This window comes from Crocuta crocuta, unplaced genomic scaffold (genome assembly GCF_008692635.1).
Source record: "Crocuta crocuta isolate KB4526 unplaced genomic scaffold, BGI_CrCroc_1.0 scaffold27, whole genome shotgun sequence".
In the NCBI taxonomy this organism is placed as follows: Eukaryota; Metazoa; Chordata; class Mammalia; order Carnivora; family Hyaenidae; genus Crocuta; species Crocuta crocuta.
In genome coordinates this window covers 4133848-4156059 of record NW_027532250.1, presented here as the reverse complement: position 1 = coordinate 4156059, position 22212 = coordinate 4133848, and the positions used below count along the sequence as shown (strand labels likewise).

General features: G+C 46.7%; 1 protein-coding gene and 1 long non-coding RNA gene across 2 annotated transcripts in view; both read right to left on the bottom strand.

Moving 5' to 3' along the window:
• Positions 1-294: 294 nt before the first annotated feature.
• On the bottom strand, positions 295-5090 carry LOC144243249 (uncharacterized). Its single transcript, XR_013338583.1, has 2 exons — positions 4904-5090; positions 295-1033 (listed from the first exon to the last, which is right to left on the bottom strand). It is a non-coding gene; the product is annotated as an uncharacterized LOC144243249 (long non-coding RNA).
• A 2731-nt stretch (positions 5091-7821) lies between these two features.
• The window catches only part of BCAS1 (brain enriched myelin associated protein 1), a 75521-nt gene continuing 61130 nt past the window's right edge, over positions 7822-22212 (bottom strand). Inside the window, exons 10-11 of the mRNA XM_077778329.1 lie at positions 17069-17332; positions 7822-8808 (exon numbers count right to left, since the gene is read on the bottom strand). Coding sequence (XP_077634455.1) covers positions 8734-8808; positions 17069-17332 — 339 coding nt within the window. The 3' untranslated portion in view covers positions 7822-8733. The remainder of the gene's footprint in view (positions 8809-17068; positions 17333-22212) is intronic.

Here is a 22212-nt window from a genome sequence, read left to right as displayed (position 1 = left end):
GCATATGAGTTTTTAGCCTTAGTCAGGACTGGTGCATAATTTCCTGTTTTTGTATCCTCAAAACTGCTAAGCTCCTTGTGAACAACTGGCCAGCGGCCAGAGGAGATAGGGAGGGGGTGGGAGTTTCGGGGAGAGGGCTGGGAGTCAAGAGGGGAGGAGAGAGCCATTCCTCCATCAGCGCTGGCAGAACTTCAGTGAAAGTGGAAAGATTGTTTTAAGGCAATGAAAAAGACTTGCGGCAGATTCTAGACATTGAGGTTGAGGCTTTGAGTAGTAAAGAGGGGAAGAAACAAGTTTGAGCAAGACTTTTAATGGGCTTCCAGACACTCAAAGAGAATTCGAATCTCAAAATGTTCCAATGAGCATGAGCATTTATTCGACACTTATGTGCCACGCACAGTGCTAGCTGCTTGGCGTGGGGTAGATCATTAAAGCCACCTTGCATCTCCACGTGGTAGATTCCATTGTCATCTCTACTTGATGGATGTCAAAGTGAAGTTAAAGAAGTTTAGTGAGTTGGTGTTACTGGGATCATTCAAAGACATGTTCATTTCTTTAGATACAGGATAGGTGTAGGGCCCTAATCAATGTTGCTTTCTCATTTTATTTTTTTCTCTCAAACCAGGGCTTGAGGTAGTGCTGGGCAATTGCTCATTAATACCTCTTTCCATGTTTCCCTTCGAACTGCATTTCCCATGTTCCATTGCCCACTGGATTCTATTTAAGTTCCCAGGTATTTTTCCTATGCCCTCCGGTCAGCGGAAAGGCAGTGCTCCCTGATGGCCCCACTCGGGTCCCAGCTACCCTCAGGCAGCATCTCCCACCCCTATGTGGTGCTCCGTGTCCCCCAGGGTGTCCAGATTCTCTTGCTCTGGTAGTATCGCCTCTTCCTTCTGTCTGTCTGGCCCCAATGGCATTGCAACTTTCTTCTCCTGCGTCTAATCTCCGGGTGGCCTCCTTGTCACGTGCTTACTTTTTCAGCTCTTCCAGCACCTATTAACTCTCCTCCGCTGAACTACATGGCACAAGGACCCTAAGTGAGATACAGATGTTTGTGCTTTAGACGCAGACACTGAGACAAGAGCTTGGAGGCAGGGAGTTTGGAAGGTGATCCCAGGAAGCACCAAGAGGGAGAGTATGTTCATGAGTATGTCACTACTGTGGGCAACTAGGATTCAGTTTTGCTGGGGACCTTGAAGAGCATTTAGAAGACCCCTCAAAAGTATCCCTCTGCGAGATGGGGAAGCAGAGATATTTATCTGCTCTCTCCAATCCCTCATTGCTTGAAAGCTGTCCCTAGGGGCATAAAATTTTAGACATTTCCAGAATGCCCTGCATGTGAGTTGAACATGTTCCCATAGCCCATGGAGAAAACCACCAAAAAAGAAAAGCCAATTGTGGAGGGATCTTTCAGGTGGAGAGCCATCAGTGCTACAGGCAAACTCTGAAGTGGGCCGAAGAGAAAGGAGGTGGGCCACCCACAGCGTCTGCTACCAAGGCAACCTGGCTACTCTTATAAGAAGATACAGTCAAGGAAAGCCAAAGGCAGACTTGAGTCTACTCCCCAGAAATTCTATGTTACTTTAGAATGAGATGGATATCAGGGAAAATCAATATTTTTCTTTTTCTTCTTTCCTCTTTCTTTTCTGTTTTTCTTGGATGAGCCAGCCAGCCACTGGTTACCAGGATGGAGAGAGCCTGGCACACAGTTTAGACCTAAAGATTGGGTGGCCTTTGAGCCCATGAGAGTGAAGACATGTGTTCTGCCTTGGGCAGATATCATCTGTGTCCTCATCAATATTGCTCACCGAGCGCTTATTATTTGCCGGGCACTCTACTTACAAGCTAGAAATGTGTTGTCTTATTTACTCTTAGCAACTTTCTGAGTTAAGTACTATTATCATTCCCATTCTACAGAGGGACAAATTAAGGCTCTCATATGCATAATAACTTGCTCACAGTCTCTCAGCCTTGAGTCGCAAGTGCGGATCATCTGGGTGGATCAGGGGCCAGATTCCAAACCCATATTTATGACACTTGGAAATGAGTATTTAAGCATTCTTGTAGGGACCAACCCTATTGAGAGGTATTATCTAAACAGGTATTTCTTATGCCTTTTAAAGAGGCTTAAGAATAAAATAACTACATTTGTAATACTTAGTAGAGAGTTCAGGTCACTCAGTGAATATTAGCTGAGTTGAGTTTGCGTTAGATCCTACCTACCACCAAAATACAGATTGGATTCTGCCACCCTCCAGCTCATATATTTTCCTTCCTACTTCTCAGGAGAAGTTTAAACTTCTTGTTATGGGCTCCTTGTTTCATGTCCTTGATGATCTGGTCTGTGCCTCCTCTCCAGCCTCCACTGTCTTATCTGTCCTTCCCATGGCCTCAGGCTGGTCATGCGGAACTACTTGCCACGGTCTCTGTAGACCCAAAGCTTCTGGACTTCCTGTGTTGCTGAGAACCCCTCTGGGCAACTCTTATTCATTCTTTGTGAATCCCCTCAACTGTCAGCACCTCAAATGGCCAACCTCCATCCCCTATAGTCTTGTAGCAGTGCCTTCCTCTGAGCTCCACCACACCCTACATTTACTTATCATACATTATATTATTATTGTCCTTTGGCCTGACTATCTTTCCCACAGGCATAAAAACCTGCCTGTGGGAGCTTAGGTTGGGTTTCAGCCTTGACTCTGACATGTGTGTCCTTGGGCAACGTTGCTTCTCCTCTCTGAGCCTTTGTTTCTTCATCTGTAAAATGGGTAGTAAGCAAGGTCATTTATGTGGCACATGATACCTGGCATGCATCTTCAGGGCTAGTTTTTTTAAGCTGATGATCAGTGGAGTGGTAGCTCTATCTAGACCCGTGCTTTTCAAATTTCTGTGCATCAGAACCATCTGGAGGACTTGCTAAAACACACATTGCTCAGCCTCACCCTGAGAGTTTTTGATCCGGTGGGTCTGGACGGAGGATTGAGGATTCGCATCTCTAATTCATCCTCGGGTGCTGCTTATGCTGATTATTAGGGGACGCTGCTCTGAGAACCCCTAGGCAGGGCAGCTGGGGAAGGTGGATGTCTGATTAAAGTGATCGAACACTTGGTGCTAAAATAAACTCATACCAGAGCATAAGGCAACCCACCGCCCACTGGAGGTGGCCATAGGGTTTCTATCGATTACTACATCCAGTCAGCCAGTATTTGTTGAAAATCTACTGCATCTGGGCATTACGCTAGACATTGACAATAGAGCTGTGAGTGAGATGCACAAGAAAGTCCCTGGTGCTGATGAGCTCAGTCTCATGGCCCCGTTCTGGAAGGGCAAGGCGTCACAAATGCCCAGATCCCGTCAGTTGGAATCGAAGGGGCATACTTGGTCTGAGGCATGGCTAATTTTAAAGATACTGATGCCAATAACTGCCTGTTTATTGCATCATTGGAGTTGCCTCTAAATATCTATTTCACCAAAATGATAAATCAAAACTGATTATGATAATCCCATAATCGCCTAGTCTGGAACTGCACCTATCATGTGGCACTGATCTCGGGGCGAAGTCAAGCCATGGAACACGGCCGAGTCCAGAGAGTCAGAGCAAGGCTGTGATATAACATCTCTTAAATGAAATGATAAACATCCTTGCTGCTATTATTATTGCTATTAGCCACTTTGAATGGGACTTTTCTGTTACTTGGTGCTGAAAGTTCCCCATGACATAACAGCTCTCCTTTATTTCGTGTTTATTATACACCAGCCACCAGCTCCACAAAATAGGCACTAATACTGCCCCTTTGTTTGGGGAGGCGACTGAGAAGTTAAGTCACTTGCCCGCTAGCTGCGTGCGGAGACGTGAGAGGTAAGGCTGTGTTGTGGGGTATGAAGAGCCGGTGAGGGTAATTTATATGCTTTGCAGTGACACCAACCCAAATGGTTTGCAACACAATATCGTTTCTTAAGCCTCTTTTCAAGACTGAGCTGTTAAGAATGGAAAAACCAAACCAACGAACTTTATCTCTGCCTGACAGACTGGGAATCACCCAAAGCAGCTGACTTGCCCAGGCTGGCCCTCTTATTCTAAACTTGACTGCTTTCTAGAAGTTAGTCAACAAACATATTCTTAAGAGCTTTTTCGGCCCAACCTTCTCATGAGGGAGTCAGGGAAAAGGGCTTGGCTGGAGATGGTAGCACCTTACATTCTAGAACTCCCCCATGTGGCCAGACTTAAATAAAAACATCCTTGAGTGAGAGCCCAACACAAAAGCAACGAGCTCCTTCAATGGCAGCCATTGGCAGAAATGCAGCTGGGGGCCATTTTGTCAAGAAGTGCTCCTTTGGAGAAAAAAAAAAGGCATACAGGTGCATGCCAGTGTCCTCATAATAAAATATAACAAAGGTGGCAATTAAGTTCCATTAGGGGCATACAGCTTTAAATTAGATAATGTATTCAGAAAGCAGTCTATAAACTGCAGAATGTGAGAATGTGAAGCATTATTATTATTATCCTTATTTCTGTAAAATTGCCTGGGTTGCTATGTCTGCCAAGGCCAGTTAAAGGGCCAGGGGAGGAAGAAGATAAAATGAGTAGCTTTCTGGGGAGAAGAAACAGAGGCGAAAGGGTTAAACTCCCCAGAACACCAATTTATGCAAAAGGCTGGATCCCAACCGGTTGTCAGGCCAGCGCTAAGATCTGAATTACAAATTTACAGAATTTGCTGCTCAGTAATTTTTTTCCTCCCCTAATGGAGCCCGTTAATTTCCAGTTGGCCACTTTGTGTTCACTGATGGAGTGAGGACGATCCAGCCTGCGGAGGAGACATTTCTACTCCCCATGCGGACCCCCTTTTAAGAAGGCTTCAAAAGGGAGGTGGAGAGGATGCTTAAAACCACCCCTTATCATTCTTACCATTCCGCAAAGCGCCTGCCCTGCGTCAGCGACTTGGGTGAGTTAATCATTGAAATCATCTTCCTTTCCAAAATTGTCTTTCAAGTACGAAGGCTAGCTGATTTTCTTTTTTGTGGCTTAAGATCCACGTGGGACTCTTTGGCATTAGAAGTGGCATTTGTCAGGTCCGGATTGTAGAAATCTGTTCCCTTCTGGGGGGGTGGGGGTGGAGGGGGACAGCTGGAGAAGGAGCCAGCGGAGTAGAGATTCCAGTCTCTTGCATCTGGACTGTTTGAAAGCAAACAAGGACAGTCCAGCTCAAGTGTGTGCATGTGCGTGCGTGTGTGTGTGCGCGTGTTGAAATTCTGGATAATTTGCTCCAAGGGAAGAGCTGGAGGAATGCAACAAAACCCGAAGAACTTAACTTTCTTTCTCTATTCCCTCTGTTTTTTGGCATTTCTTTAGGTATGCTTCCCCTTCCCTAGATGATGAATTCACGAGGGACCTGGCGGGCTGCTGTGAACAAGCGCGCTTTGGAATGAATTCTTTTATGGGTATCAGTCCAATAGTCACCATCAGCTGCAACTGGGAAGCAGAGTGGGGTTTTTTTGTTTTGTTTTGTTTTTCTTTTTGTTTTTCCCCCAGTGGCGGCCGTGGCGGCTCAAAAGCTCAATTCTTGGAAGGGCCATTTCTTCTTGAGACTGGAGAAGACACACTTCCCTGTGCACCTAAAAATAAAAAGTAAATAAATAAGTGAGTTGGTAAATTTTTAACGAGGCCCCTCTGGCCCCTCCTGCAGGCCATAATTCCCTTTCAGTTTCAGAGTGTGTGTTTCTCGTTTCCACGGGCACAGCTCTGCCGTCCAAGTGGCCTTTCTGGGCTCTGATTTTGAGGAACTTCAGTCCCTCAAGGCTCTTTGAGACTGAGAGCCTTCTCCTGAGCTCATCTGGGGAGAGCAGAAAAAGAGCACTCCTGTGCTCTTTTTCACAGGAGTTCAGCAGGAGGTATGGAAGTTAGTATTGTCTGTAAATAAATGCATCAGGAATGAACTCCCAACTAAAAAACAAAATAACACACATCCCCCCCCAGCCCTCAAAACTCAAAAATGGGGTTTTAACGTGCTTCTGAGGCTCCTACTAGATTTCAAACCCCCCAAATAAGTCATTTTCTGAGTCTACTCTGGCTTCAGTTTTCTTGCCTTTTGAAAATGCCAATAACAAAAAATCCAAGCAATTTCATTAATGATTGCTCCCTTTTTTTTGGCCAGAATGATTGAAACTGTTACAGAAAGTGTTGGCTTTGCAGGGAGGTTCTCAGCAAAGAACTTCATTTAAGATTTAAAAAAAAATATACCCCCCCCACCCCCGCCCAGGGAGGTGGGGGGATGGGAGGAGGGCTCCTCCTGCATTGTGACTCAGTCCTGCCTGGGGGCATTTCTCATCAGGGCAAAAAGCCCCTGTGCCCAGCGAGGTGAAACTTGCAAATGAAACTGTCACCTTTCTCAATGGACTAGTATGGCCCAGAGCTCACCAAAGGTCACACTAGGCGACCCCCCTGGTGTTTGGGGACAAAGGAATAAGCAGCTGTCTGGTTTCCTTGAATCGGCCCGTGTTCTCTGATGGTGTTGGTGGAGTACAGTCACCCAGCCAGCAAGGGCTTCCCCCAGAGGACTTTTCCCTGATGTGCGCCAAGGTAAGCGCTCAGACATGAAGCGGCGTGAGGTCATCCTCAGCCGGGTGAGTCACAGACACTGACCTCCAGGTTGGAGCCGCAGGTCCGGAGAGGCTAAAGGGAAACCTGCAAGGAAGAGACCTCTGATCTGTGTCTGAAACCTAGCAATGGCCACCCACGCTGGGGGCTCACTGGCCGGGGCCACAGCGGACGCCACGCCCCCTCCCCATCTGCTTCTTTAGGGATACCGTTCTTTTCCTGAACGTGTGTTCCAAATGCCTTTTTTTTTTTTTTTTGGCCAAAGCAATGGTTTTATTTTCCTAATGTAAGACTTGTCAGAGGAGCCGAGTCAAGGTTTACTTCAGATCAACGCATGACGGCTTTGCAAGAGTCAGCGTGATGAGCGAATCTGTGTTTCCTGCATGTGTCTATGTGTGTGTGTGCTTGTGAATATGTGCGTGCATCATTCCTGTATGTAATATGTAAGTATGAATCTGTGCGTGCATTTCTCCATTTCTGTGTGTAAAGCGGGTTTATATGTATGGGTGTGTCCCTACGTGGGAATGAACACATATCTGACTATCCTGTGCGTGTTTGTAGTGGACACTGCCCAGGCCCTCAACCTCTACCTGTTAAGGGACGCCAGCTTCTCAGGGAGCACCTGGCGCGTCCCACCGCTTCCCAGGGTGGCCTGTCACTCATCAACAAAGGCACAAAGGCCGGCTCCCTTGGCTCAAAGAACCCAACTGTAGGGTGCAGTTGAGGCTCCAGAGCTCCCTGGGAGATCAGGATGAAACTCAGCTCCAGCTGAGACCAAGCCTTGCCTAGTGCCCTCCCTGCCCAGGTGTTCACTTCCGCTCCCCGCCCCCTCCAAGTCCTCCCTGGGTGATGTCACATGCTTCTGAATCCCTGTCTCAGGCTCTGCTCCCGGCAGCCCGGCCTAAGGCAGTACTTTTATAGAAGTACGAGTGTGTGTGTGTGTGTGTGTGTGTGTGTGTGTGTGGTGTATGCAAATACATGTGTGTACACATTTGCATGTGCGTGTGCCCATATACAAGGAGAAAACTCTAGGAGCACCTGGGAGGGAAGAGGAGATGCAGAAAGATGGCTGTTTACACCGTGGAAGGTGGGTTATAAAGCCGTCTCAGGACAAGAGACCTGCTTTAAAAGTTGAAAATTAAAAGATGCTTTAGATGTAAATGTATTTTTTTATTAAATCAGAAAAAGAAAGATACAGTATACATGATATCAANAAGCAACGTCGGGTATTTGAATAATCTGCTGGAGAATTTTTATTAACTGGGATTATGGGGAGGGTTTTATCAGAGCACATCCTGAGAACATTAGGAAATTACAGACAGACTTTGAGATAAGTGTCAGACAGAACAGATGAAGCGAGTCCCTCAACCATCTGAGAAGCATTAATAATGTAAGACTGCAGAGGCCACATCTTTGTTAGGGCTACAGGATGCAGGATTAAAACGGAGACCTCGGTGCCCCCTTGTGTTGCAAAGTAAACTTGCAACTTCATTTATTTTGCGCCTTTTTTTTTTTTTTATTTAAGTTGTAATCCTCTCCCTGGTCCCTGAGCGCAACTGTTTCCCCAAATCACTTCAAACCCTCTGCGGTCAATCTTTTCCTTCTCCTCCATAACTTTCAAGGACCCTATTCGAAAAGCAACTCTTACCCATTTCTTTTTCATTCCCCACGCATTCCATTCCAGGAAACTGGCAACTTCCCAGCACAGGGCCCGTGCTGTCCCTCCCCCAGACGTGAACTTAAACGGATTTTCATCTCTCCTCTTGGAGCTCAGAAGAGGAGTGTGTGTTTACTACAGAGCTTAGTTCCCTCTGCAACTTACTCAGCACTGCCATTTTCATAACTTCACCAGGACGCATTCCTCCGCCCTCCACTCTCCGCTTGGCTGCCTTCAACTCTTCCGACCTAACCGGTTAACCTGCTAAACCATCTTTACAGTTATTTACTGGAAAAGACTGGACCCGAGACGTAAATAATACACCTCAATATACAACAGCTCAGGCTTAATTTGTAGGCAGATTTTCATTTGATGGCCATTAGAAGACTATGTACATGGAGTGGGCTGGGGGGCGGGGAGGGAAACGGAGCAGGGAGAAGACATCTTGCTGTGGGACAACTTGGTGGGAACTGTAGTGATTTGTTTACTTGGATTTGCCAGCCGGTCCGATGGATACGGGGTCTGTCTGCACTTGAGCGTCCAACATCCGCTTTGGTCCCTGGAGAAAAATATAAAGAAGTTGCACCCTAATGAAAGTCTGAACTATCAAGAGTAACCACTGCTATTCATTTAGCACTGACTCTGTGCCAGGTGTGGAGCTAGATAAATACACTTTTTTCATGAGTGGTGGATAAAAGAGTAGCCTTCAGTCAGATGCTGGAGTGCAATGCCCAGTTATATTCTTTCTGGCATTGTGAAATCACAGAGAAATTGCTTAACTCTTTTTTTTATTTAGTTATTTGTTTTATTTAGTTATTTAAGTAATCTCTACACCCAACATGGGGATTGAGTTCACCACCTCGAGATCAAGAGTTGCCTTCTCTCCCGGCTGAGCCAGACAGGAGCCCCGTATTTAACTCTTTAACTTCAGTTCCTTCATCTTTAAAATGGGGAAAATACAATACAGTTTCTCAGAGAGTTGTTCCAAGATAAAGTGAGTTCATACCCATAATTATAATAGTATAATATATAACAATATAATTATAATAGAACACTACGTGCGGTGTAAAGAACCCTCCACAGTTGTGTCTTGCTTTAGTTATAGCCTGTCTGATCATTTTTGAACCACACCATCCTCCTGTTTAACTTTTTATGAAACATAATCACCATCTGAAATGATCTTATTGTCTAAGCCACTGAGCGTCTGTCTCCTCCACCTGCACGGAAGCTCCGTGAATTTCGTCTGCTGTGTTCTCTGTGACTAGAAGGTGCCTGGTGCCCAGGAGGTAGATACTCCTTAGTACTCACTGAATATGGTTGAATAAACTCTGTGAGTCAAGTATGATTATTACTATTGCTGTTACTATTATTTTGCCTTTTCTGTCCAGTATAATGTATATACAGTAAAATCAACCTTTTTGTGTACAGTCCTAGGAGCTTTGACCAACCTGATAGTCATGTGACCACCACCAAAATCAAGATATAGACTAGTTCAGTCAGTCCCCAGATCCACTTTGAGCTGCTTTCCAGTCAATCCCTTCCCCCAACCCCTAGACTCTGGCAACCACTGATCTGTTTCCATCCCTAGAATTTTGCTTTTCCAGGATGTCATATCAACAGAATCAGAGTACACAGCCTTTGAGTCCAGATTCTTCCATATGGCATAATGGATTTGAGAGTCATGCATGCTACTGTGTGTGTCAGGGGTATTTACTGTTGGCCCTGTTTTACAGTTTATTATATGTAGTTTAGGCTAATAGTAGTATAATATAGGATAGTACATATAGTTCAGTGAAGTGTGTGTGTTTGTATATATATATATATATGAGATAGTATGATATAGCAAAGTATATATAGCTGTATAGTATAGAGTAGTATAATATATAGTATTATAAAGTATATATGGTATAGTATATATACATGGTACAGGCTAGCTTTAATTAATATAGGATAGTATAATATAGGATAGTATGATATATATTGTATAGTATACATATAATGAAATCTAGTGTATTAAATGTAGCATGGCATATTATAGCCCAACATAGTATAAATAGTATAGGATATATTATATAATACAGATGATATATATATATATATATATAGTATAGTACAGTACAGTAAATATAGTATGGTATAGTATATGTAGCACAGTGCAATATACTATAGCATATATACTACAGTATAGTATAATATTGGGTAGAATAGTCTAATATGCTATTATAAAGTATACATAGCATAGTAATACATAGTATTAATAATTAATAATACGTAGTAATACATAGTATCACGTAGTAGAGTATATACAGTATAAGATAGTACAATACATAGTGTAGTACAGTAGTGTAATCTAGTACAATAAATATAACATGGCTTAGTATAGTACAATAGATACAATGTACACATGATGTGTATATAGTGCATGTATAATATAATGTACTATGTAGCGCATGTAGTATTACATGTCATATACATATAGCATATGTAATACAGAGTAGTACATGTAAAGCACGTTCTGTAGAGTGCAATGCGATGTAGTGCAGTTTACCACTGGAATCAGATTGCTGGGTTTTGAATTCCAGATCTGCCACTTCCTAGCTGCTTGGCTTTGGTCAAGTTGCTCAACCCTCTGCACCTCAATCTTACCATTGGTAACCTGGAGCTTCGCAGGGAGGCGGTGCAGCTCAGATGTGAGTGCATGTGAAGTGCATTCACATAGTAAGTGCTATAAAAGAGTTATTGTGATTGTGTTTTGTCTTGTTGGACAACATGTATGGACTGCCTACTGTATGCAGTGCATCGTGTTCATCGGTGGGAGGGCTGAGAGGAGTGGCCAACAGGGAGCAGTGAAAGCTGGGACTCACAGCTCAAGGACGGCTCCGCCCTCTCGGGTTCCCGACCTCTGATCAGTGCCTTGTCTGGGAGCCTGTTGTCTCATTCGTGTGGTCACCCTGGCCCTCCCAGCATCCTCTGGGGCTGACCCCGTCATCCCTGTCACTATCAACTCAGAGGAGAAAGCTCAGTGAGCTCAAGTCACTCGTGTCCCACCAGGAAGTGGTGGGCCCGAGCTCTGTGTCCCACGTGCCCGAGTCCTGAGCTAGTGTCCTGCGCTCTAGATGGTTCCCAGCCAGTCCGTCTGCCTTGAGCCGTGAACACCTAAGTCACGAAGTGCTGGACGCTTGGTGGCATCTCACTCATCCTGCATCTTTACAGCTGACGGAGGGGCTGACTGAATAAGAATCATAAAAATCCATAGACCGCTCTCAAGGATGTTATATTCAAATATAACAAGACAGTTATTCCTTCCTGACAAATTAACACATGCCAGGCATAGTTGTAAGGATGCGATACCTGATCTCGTTTCATTTGTGCGAACTCTGTGACGCCAGTACCATTAGCGCATTGATAAGCTACCTGAAACTCAGGAAGGTGACTTGTCCAAGGTCACGCAGCCACTAAGTGGTAGCGCTGGGTGCAAATCCAAGCTTCTTCTGGGGTTTGAGGGCCAGACTTGGGCTGGCCCCAGGAAAATGTTCCGTCCCCACTTCCCTTGTCACGCCCTCCACTGTGCTGCGGTCTGTCCTGGTTCATACAGGCCTCCGGCCTGACGCTCACTTCCCCAAACCTTAGCTTCCAAGGGTTGTATTCCTTTAGGTATTGAGGGTCTTTTAAAAATCTTTTATTGGGGCGCCTGGGTGGCTTAGTCGGTTAAGCGTCCGACTTTCGCTTAGGTCATGATCTCGCGGTTCGTGGGTTCGAGCCCCGCGTCGGGCTCTGTGCTGACTGCCAGCTCAGAGCCTGGAGCCTGTCTCAGTCTGTGACTCCCTCTCTCTCTGACCCTCCCCTGCTCACGCTGTCTCTCTCTCTCTCTCCTAGAAATAATAAAAAAAAAATCTTTTATTAACATTTTTTTAAAGTTTATTTATTTATTTATTTTGAGAGAGAGCGCGCACGAGAGAGAGCGAGCATGTGCTGGGGAGGGACAGAGAGAGAGGGAGACAGAGAATCCCAGGCAGGCTCCCTGCTGTCAGTGCAGAGCCCAACATGGGGCTCAAACGCACGAATTGTGAGATCATGACCTGAGCCCAAATCAAGAGTCAGACACTTAACCAATCGAGCCTCCCAGTCGCCCCAGTATGGAGGGTCTCGATGGGCTAAGTGCAGCAAACTCAGCTCCCAAAGTGTCTGCCCTGAGCTGAACTTGGCTGTAAATGGATTATGACAAACAGATTTTCTTCTTTAATTTTTAAATGTCAGCATTTAATTTAAAAACTAAATGTCTTGGAGCACCTGGATGCCTCAGTTGGTGGGCGTCTGACTTTGGCTTAGGTCATGATCTCCTGGTTTGTGAGTTTGAGCCCCACACCAGGCTCGCTGCTGTCAGCACAGAGCCCATGTCAGATCCTCTGTCCCCTCTCTCTGCCCTTCCCCCACTGTGTTCTCTCTCTCTCAAAATTAAGTAAAAAACATTTTAAAAATTAAAAACATAGGGGTGCCTCGGGGGCTCTGTCAGTTGAGCAACCGACTTCAGCTCAGGTCATGATCTGGTGGTCTGTGAGTTTGAGCCGCTTGTCAGGCTCTGTGCTGACAGCTCAGAGCCTGGAGCTGCTTCCGATTCTGTGTTTCTCTCTCTCTCTCCCCCTCCCTGCTCATGCTCTGTTTGTCTCTCTCTCTCTCTCTCAAAAAAAGAAATCTTTATTATAAAAAATAAAAATTAAATATTTTACATTAAAGTCTGCACTTTCGTTCTTCTCTCTTGAAAAGCAAGAAGACCTGCTATATTGGGCCCATAAACCTGCAAGGCAGCAAATGGCTGGTACTGAGTGGCCCCCTATAGATGGGGCACCTGTTGCCAGAGACCCCCTCCCAGTTCCCTTCACTCACATACACCCCCTACTGGCCCCATTAGGCATGGACTTTGGAGATCAGAGGCATTAGACGCCATCTTTGTCTTGCTCATGTCTCTGGACTGTACTTCACGGTTTACAACCAGCCGAACCAAATTTACTCTCATCTGGCCCCTCTCACCAGCCCAGTGAGGGGGGCAGTGATTTGTAACCATCCTCACAGATGTGCAGACCGGCTCCAAGATAAGCCAGGGCCAGCTTGGGTAGCGATGGACTGGCCACCGGCCTTGGAATCTGGGCCTCAGATCTCCTGTTGTCCAGTCTCCATCCTGTGCACCGTTTGCTCTTTCCAAGCTGTGGGTGAAGTAACAGCTAATGGTCACAAGCCTCGGTTCAGCCTGTGCCCAGTGGGGAAGGACAACGACGACACGTAGAGAGCTCTGGGGGAATAAAGGATAAGCCCTGCTTCTTTCCAGTCTCCACTGGCTCCTCTAAAATGTGCAGACTGGACTGCACAGAATCCTGTGGCACGACATAAAGGTGTCTCGGGGGGCCCCCTAGTGGGAGACATGAGGGGGCCGTCAGCTAGGTGGTTCTTGGGCAACATGGGGTGGGGAACCCACACTCCTTCCAAGTTAATCAAGTAGATATGTTTCTATAGCCACATTTATGCGTATACACACACGCACACATGCACACACACACGTGAAGGGTCTCACGTTTTCTTTGTAAACGAAGTCCCTCTGCTCAAAAACCAAATGCTTGCAAACAGCTGTACCTGCCGTGTTCTAAAGGCTTCCTTCCAGTTCTTTTCACACGTTGCATGAACTGCTCAGGAGGCTGCTTGTTGGAATTCAGGCCGCATGATGGAGGAGGGGGAAGGAAGGAGCCGAGCAGAGACGACCTCACCCGGAGGGCAAAGAGCAAGCAGGGATTGGCTGGCAGTGAACTTGGGAAACTGACTTGCCGCAGAGGGTCTTGGGGAGGGAGAGAGAGAGGTGGTAGTGGAGGAAGGGAGAAGGAAATGCAGGGAAAGGAGTCCCATGGAGGCTTTAAGGTGAGAGCAATGTGGGCTGATGGCCCCACTTTGCTGGGGGTTAAGCTCAGTCCACACAGAAAGTCCCAGAAAACTTGCTGGGGAAATGATAGTGTCCACCGCGGAGCTCCTGCTTCGTGCCGCGTGCTGGATCCAGCAGGGTGTGTGTGTGTGTGTGTGTGTGTGTGTGTGTGTGTGTGTACACGCGCGCACGTATTTAGGTTTATTTGCTTATTTTGAGAGAGACAGAGTGCACAAACAGGGGAGGGTAAGAGAGAGAGGAGCCCAAGCAGGCTCCACGATGTCAGCACACAGCCCAACGTGGGGCTCAAACCCATGCAAGGAGAGATCATGACCTGAGCCGAGGCCAAGAGGCAGACGGACTGAACCACCCAGGCGCCCTTGTAGGGCATATATTCATTTGATTCTCATGGGAACCCTCAAATGGTAGCTGTAATTATCACCTCAGTTTTGCATAAGGCAAGCCAGGGCTCTGAGGGGTTAAGTGATTAACCTCAGGTCACACAGCTACGTAGGAAGTGGTAGGTCTAGGACTCGAGTGAAGCCGCCTGCCTTCACAGCACACACCCCTCGGCACTGCTCCGTCCTTTCTTTTTTATTTATTTATTTATTTATTTATTTATTTTTTAATTTTTATTTATTTCTAGGAGAGAGAGACAGCATGAGCAGGGGAGGGTCAGAGAGAGAGGGAGTCACAGACTGAAACAGGCTCCAGGCTCTGAGCTGGCAGTCAGTACAGAGCCCGACGCGGGGCTCGAACCCACGAACCTCGAGATCATGACCTAAGCGAAAGTCGGACGCTTAACTGACTAAGCCACCCAGGCGCCCCTGCTCCGTCCTTTCCACTGTCCGACATGCTGTTTGGTCACGTCTGGGCTCCTCAGCCCTGGCACCACGGGCACTTGGGGCTGGATGCCTCTTCATCATGCAGGGCTGTTCTGTGCACTATGGGACATTTAGCGACATCCCTGGTCCTTACCCACAGCATCCCAATGGCACCGACTCCTAGTTGTGACGAGCAAAATGGTGTCTGGACATTACCCAATGTCCCCTGCATATAAAATCACTAGTTCAGAACCACTGGACGAGAGCCATCCTGTCAGACAGGGATGTGTGGGTAAGGAGATACGCAGAGAGCACCCCCCGAGCCTCTGACCAAACCAACCAAACAAACAAAAACCAAAGCAAAACCCCAAGAATCAACTAAAACCAACAAGAAAGAGAGGAGCTGACTGAGCCTGTGAGCTCAGAACTTTCCAGAACAGCACCCTTCCCACACCATGTGCCGCCCGGGCGCTGTGGTTTGGCAGGGAATGGTTCATCCATAACTTTGGGCAGAAGAAGTGGTCGGTTTGGAAATGTCTAGAAAAGTGTGAGTAGGGTTTGCATGCCTCTCCAAGGAGCGAGAGCTGACAACAGACACGAATTTTCCCGCAAAATCACCCAAACGTGATCAGTCTTTTAGACACCACCCCCTCCTTTGGTGGTGGGTCTCCTTCATCTCTTAAGAACCGGACAAGAGCTTTTCACCAGAGGCTCGGGAGTGAGAGAGGGACTCTGGGCCAGGCTGCCCTTTTCCAAACAGCCTCAGAGCTTGACTTTGGGCACTGCCTCACATTGAGGTTTTATACACACACTCAGACACACAGACCAGGTGGAGATATGATGACATTTATCATAAAACTTTAAGCTTGGGGCCCGAGACTCTGCATTTCTAACAGGCTTCCCACAGATGCTGTTTGGAGACCAAACTTGGGCCCAGGGGAACCACTGGACTCCCCAGCCTCCAGCTATCACAGGTCACCAAGACCTACATGTATTCAGGGACGGGGACAATCGGGAACGATCTAGGGCAGTTTGCTTCACGTCCCTCCCCCCATCTCTACCACAACACGAAGGTTAACCCCGGTTAACTCCAGCCCCGTGGCTAGTGTCAGTGTTCTTTCCTTGCCCTGCTTTCTGGGCTCCAGCCACATTCTCGTGGGTTCCAGGTATGACTCCTAATGGATGCTTGATCACCTTGCTTATCATTCGATTAATGACCTTCAGACTCGCCTTGTTTGCCAGGATTTATATAACAAAACATTTAGCGGTGTCGCATTTCACTTCATCCATTCGACAAACACGTAAGGGGTGTCCCCTACGCTCTACGACTGCGCTGTGGAGGACGGCACGCCTGCTGGTCACAGCTCTCCCGAGGCTAACAGTCTAGGGCAGGGTACGGAGAAGAATTAGATAGACACAAATAAATAACCCAAAGGCTAATCAATTATTGAATGCCGGGCCTCCGCTCACCCCTGTGTAGGCCTCTCTGGAGGGAAGGAGCTAACTTTTAGTCGCCTCTGTGTCCCCAGCGCCCAAGATCAGGCTCGCAGCAGTTTCCTGGGTTAAACACTTCAAGGCGCCCTTCGGCCACAGACCGACCCTGAAGCGCCTTATCACCACTTGTGCCTGCCGCTTCCAGCCGGGCTGAGCCTCGCTTCCGTGCTGTCTCCCCAGCAACCCACGCACCTGCTGATCCACTGGCAGGAACACGCTGCACCTTCCGACCTCCCCTCGCCCCCTCCCGCACAGGCTAATTGGAGGCCCCACCTTAGAGCTCACCTCCTCTGAGAAGCCTTCCCTGACACTCCTTTCCACCCCAGGGCAGGGCCACGTGCTCACACTCAGGCTCCGTTCAGCTCCTGGCTCTTCCCGCACTCGGGACCCCTGCCCCCATCAATCAGCACCCCGGTGCCCGGCCGGTTGGTGATGCCTGTGTGCACCTTGCTCTCCGTGCCTCGCACAGCACCTGGCACAGCGCAGGTGCTCCACCAATACTTGTTGGACCGATGTCCAGGCCGGTCCCTCCTTGAAGGCAGGGACCACACCTCTGGCCCGAGAGCTCAGAAAGAAGAGATGCACGATCCACCTACCAGGCCCTTAAAGAAGCCCCCGAGGGACTGTCGCCGCTTCTCCGGTCTCTTCTGGGACTTGTCGCCGTTCTGCAGCGAGTTCACCTCCACCGTGGCCGGCTCCACGCCCTGCATCGGCTCTTTGGCTTCCTGCTTGCTGTTCTTCTGCTTGGTGCCCTCAGCCGCCCCCTTCTTGTCCTTGGAGGAGCCCTCCTTGCCCTTCGGGCCTGCCCCTGCGGGCTCCGGCTCCGGGGGCGCGATGACCTTCTCCGCGGAGTCCAATGTCTACAGTGAGTTCAAACAAAATGCATATTTAGTAGCTGCAGGACAAGGCTCAGGTGAATAAACATGTCAAAACAGAGGTGTTCCAATGTTGGATCGTGTCTATGTTTTCAGGAATCCTGGGTGAACTGAAAAAAAAAAATTAAGAAAAATGTGCAAATGCTTATTATGGTTCAGGGTCACAGTAGGAGACATTTATTTGTTTATCTAATCATTTATTCATTTGTGCTTCCTCAGCAAGCATTCTCTCTGGGACTACAACTTGTGTTTTCCTTGGGGAACCACGATTGTCTCTCCTCTCTTTCATGTCAGACAAGCTAATTCCACCCCAGGACAAAGGCATGTGGCTGGGGTCTGGCCAATCAGAGCCTTGCACGTGATGGGGCTGCTGTGTCTGGTTCAGGATGGCTGAACGCAGATTAAAAACTGAGCTAATTTCAGAGCTTTGCTAAATCAACTAAGAGAGGGGTCTGTCTTCTTTCTGTTGGATTTGAAGGTGTAGCTTCCAGGGCCGGCACCATCTCCAGAAAAAAAAATCTGCTTGAAAAAGAAGCCGATAGAAAAGCAGAATTGAGAGATGAAGAGAGAGGGAGGGAGAAAGAGCCCATAAACTGAGGGTATCACATGTGCCCCTGGATCTAGCTGTTCCTGAAGCCCTTTTGTGCTTAAGCCAGCTTTGAGAGAGTTTTTTCCACTTCCAACTCTTTTCTTGGTGATGCCTATTCTTCCCTTCCTTCTGATTATGTCTACCCTAGTTTCCCGTGTGAAAGTGTTCTTTCATTTATAAAACAGTGGTGAAAGAAGAGGAGTGTTTTATTTTTAGTTTTGAATGCACATCTTTCACGCTAAAGAGAAATTTTTGCAATCCTGCTTGGTTCCTACAATTTGGAGGGAGGAAGCTGTAAGATCCAAAATTCTAGAGGATGCTACGTAAATTACAGATAACAAAATATCTGCAAAGTAAAAGCCTTTTTCCTGTAGTTGGGGGCCACACAGATGAAATAAAAACATGACAGAGGCCTGGGGTAAGAAAAATCACATGGAGACCTTACGCCCCCGTTGGGAAAGCAACATCAGAAATATTTTTCTAGTCTAAGAAAAACACCAGTTTGAGCAATGCCGGCTTTGATGTTGGGGAGAAAATTGGCATTGGAGGGGATTGTGGTAAATTGTCACATGTCCTGTTTAAAGGGGCAACAGCTGCTCAGACCCAGTGAGGACACTGTACAGGATTATGGCCCCCGTGCTGTGAAGTCTTCTATTTTTCACATGGAAACTTGAAAAGGAATTGTTTTAAATGCAAAATATGTCAGGTTTACGATACTGACCTCAAAAGTTTTAAAGCCGAGGGAATGCAAACTGGTGCAGCTGCTCTGGAAAACAGTATGGAGGTTCCTCAAAACATTAAAAATAGAACAGCCCTACGACCCAGCAGTCACACTACTAGGTATTTATCCAAGGGATACAGGAGTGCTGATTCGAAGGGGCACATGCACCCCAATGTTTATTGCAGCACTATTGACAAATAGCCAAAGTACGGAAAGAGCCCAAGATGGATGAATGGATGAAGAAGATATGATATGTATATGTATATATATATATACACACAATATATACATACACACACATACAATGGAGTATTACTCAGCAATCAAAAAGAATGACATCTTGTCATCTGCAACTACGTGGATGGAATTAGAGGGTAACATGCTAAGCAAAATTAGTCAGTCAGAGAAAGACAAATATATGATTTCACTCATCTGAGGACTTTAAGGTACAAAACAGATGAACATAAGGGCAAGGAAGCAAAAATAATATAAAAACAGAGAGGGGGACAAAACGTAAGAGACTCTTAAATAGAGAGAGGAAACAGAAGGTCACTGGAGGGCTGGGGGGAGGGGGGATGGGCTTCGTGGGTGAGGGGCGTTAAGGAATCTACTCCGGAAATCATTGTCGCCGTATACGCTAATTAACTTGGATGTAAATTTTAAAAATAAATAAATTATTTTTGAAAAAGTTTTAAAGTCCTGCTCACAGAAAACCACCACAGCACCAGTACCCCTGTGGGCCACAGGGGACCCACAGAAGGTCACAGCTTGTGATTTGTAAAAGTTTTCATATTGTCCCCCAGTTAAAAAGTTCTCGGGCCAAGATGCAGTGTGATTGACGAGGCGATAAACAGTGAAGACTGTCCTTCACCTGAGTGCCAAGAACAGCCCTTAGAAAGAAGCAAGAAGACAGAAGATTCCCCAGTCCCGAAAGTATCCATAGGTCACAGCAATGTGGGGGCAGGATTCCTTGGAGAAAGGAAACATCAGACACCCAGTGCACCCCAAAGAAGTTGAGTAAGTCCGTCAGGCCCCATTTGCCAAAGTTGTAGCAAAAGCTAAGATACAGATGTCCCAGGGTAACAGAGAGCCATGAGCAGATGCCCTTGTATGGCGGGACCAAAATGCTCTGCAGAAAGGCCACAAACCACTTGCACCCCATGACGCTCTGCAGAAAGGCCACAAACNGAAGATTCCCCAGTCCCGAAAGTATCCATAGGTCACAGCAATGTGGGGGCAGGATTCCTTGGAGAAAGGAAACATCAGACACCCAGTGCACCCCAAAGAAGTTGAGTAAGTCCGTCAGGCCCCATTTGCCAAAGTTGTAGCAAAAGCTAAGATACAGATGTCCCAGGGTAACAGAGAGCCATGAGCAGATGCCCTTGTATGGCGGGACCAAAATGCTCTGCAGAAAGGCCACAAACCACTTGCACCCCATGACGCTCTGCAGAAAGGCCACAAACCACTTGCACCCCATGACGCTCTGCAGAAAGGCCACAAACCACTTGCACACCTCATTAGCTGTTTTTGTTGTACAGAAGATTTTAAGACCCACTTATTGGCTAAGGGCTTAGTGTTTGGAGTCAAAAGAACACGGTGTGGTTCTGGCTCCCATCACATCCTTGCCGGATGACCTGGAATAAATCGTTGGCTCTCTCAGCTTCCTCATCTGTAGGGGAGTAGCAGAAGAAATCCTACCTCATGGTGGTCTGAGGAGTAAGTCAGCCAGTCACGGAAAGCCTCTGTCACATGGTGTCCGGCCCATGGGAAATGCCAAACATAAGGGGGCCAGTCATCTTGGTTTGTCTGGGGGAACCGGGGTTCCAGGACATGCAGATTAATTTTAAAACCAGAGTCCCAGGTCGACTGAGAAGAGCCCATCATCCTAATCCAACATCACCAGCGAATCTTCCTGACCGATTCTTTCTGTGTGGATCCGAGAGCCGGGTGCAGACGAGGGACTTGGGGAAATATTTATTGAGTGGAGCATCCCCGTGCCTCTTCAATCTCGTCTCTAATCCCTTTTTCCTCTGTTCATTCTGGTCCGGTCACACAGCATCCTCTTCTTCCTTGAACAAGCTTATTTCCAAAACAGGGCCTCACGTTTGCTGTAATTTCTGCTCAGTGTTTGCAGGGCTTGATGTGATAGCCACTTGTCTCTTATCAAGTCTCGGCTCAGATGCCCCCTCTTTGGGGAGGCAGTCCCCGTTTAGACAATCGACCCCTCTCTTACAAAACACGGCTGTGTTCCCTTAATGCTTGCATTAATCTTGGGGATTTTTTGGCTCAGTTGAGAATATTCTGTCTGCCTCCCTCTGCTGCAAGGGGAACTCCAGAGAACAAAACTCTTCTGTCCTCCATGGCTTTATTCCTGGCACCTCCTCTGACACATAGTAAGTCTCTACCAAAACGGGTTGAATGAATGGCCAGCAACTCGCCTTCCAGATGTTTCTACACTATTTTCCTCGGCAAATCATTGTGGGGTGGGGAGTGAGAAGTGCCCACACATCAATAGCTTTCACGGGACATTGATTTTTTTCAGGAGGGGCGCTTTCAGTGGATCAGGTCCATTTACCACATAATTACACCATTCCTATTAGGCTTAAATGTTCTTTTTAATGGTTTAGAAACTAACTTCTGAAAATAACAGATGGCCAGTTCTTTATATTTGAGTAGGCTGAGAATCTAAACTGCGCGATGATTGCTTTGTCATTAAATGTGGATGATTTAAAAATCTTTGCTTGGGATTTGACTCTGTCTCAGGATTTATAACAAAAATTATTCTTGTCTGAATCATCTTGTGTGTATCCTCCCGTAGAACTGAGTGACGCTGGCTGGAAGTTGGGGGACAAGGTCATGGGAACGTCCCGTTTGATTCAGACCCTGAGGCACACCTCGACCAGGAGGTGCCTTGGGCTTCTTTTCCTAGAATCGTCACCCAAGATTCTTTATAACTCTGAGAGGACAAATCTGAAGGGGATAGAGAATGTCTATTCCCACCCACCCCCCAATTTAAACTAAGCATTTATCATTCTTTCAGAATACACATCGGTCTCCGCAAGTCTGCATCCAAATCGATTGGCATAACTGTTTCGCGTTCATATTCTAGACAAAATGTACCATTATATTTAAATTTTTCACATGGAATAAAGTAAATCTATCATGTTTCCAAGGTAGTCAACTTGAGGAGTTTTGGTTCTGAAGTGGTCTGGAGAACGAGTTTGGGGCAGGCATGGCAGTAAGTTGAAAAAGAAAAAGAAAAAGAATTTGAATGCAGCAAAAAGCAATATATTCCCTGTTGAAATATGTAGGCTAATTCAATTATGATGGAAATGTTAATATAGTAAATGATAGTCATTGCTCTCCATTTTTGTGTGTGTGATATGAACAAATAGTGTAGAATGGTAATTGCCATCAGCGGCATAATAAGTGATAGTAAGAAAATAATAGCAACTGCTACGGCTTCCTAGATTGAAGCCCTAACCACCAGGGTGAAAGCATTTGGAGAAAGAAGGTAATTAAGGTTAGTTGAGGTCGTAAGGATGAGGCCCTGAT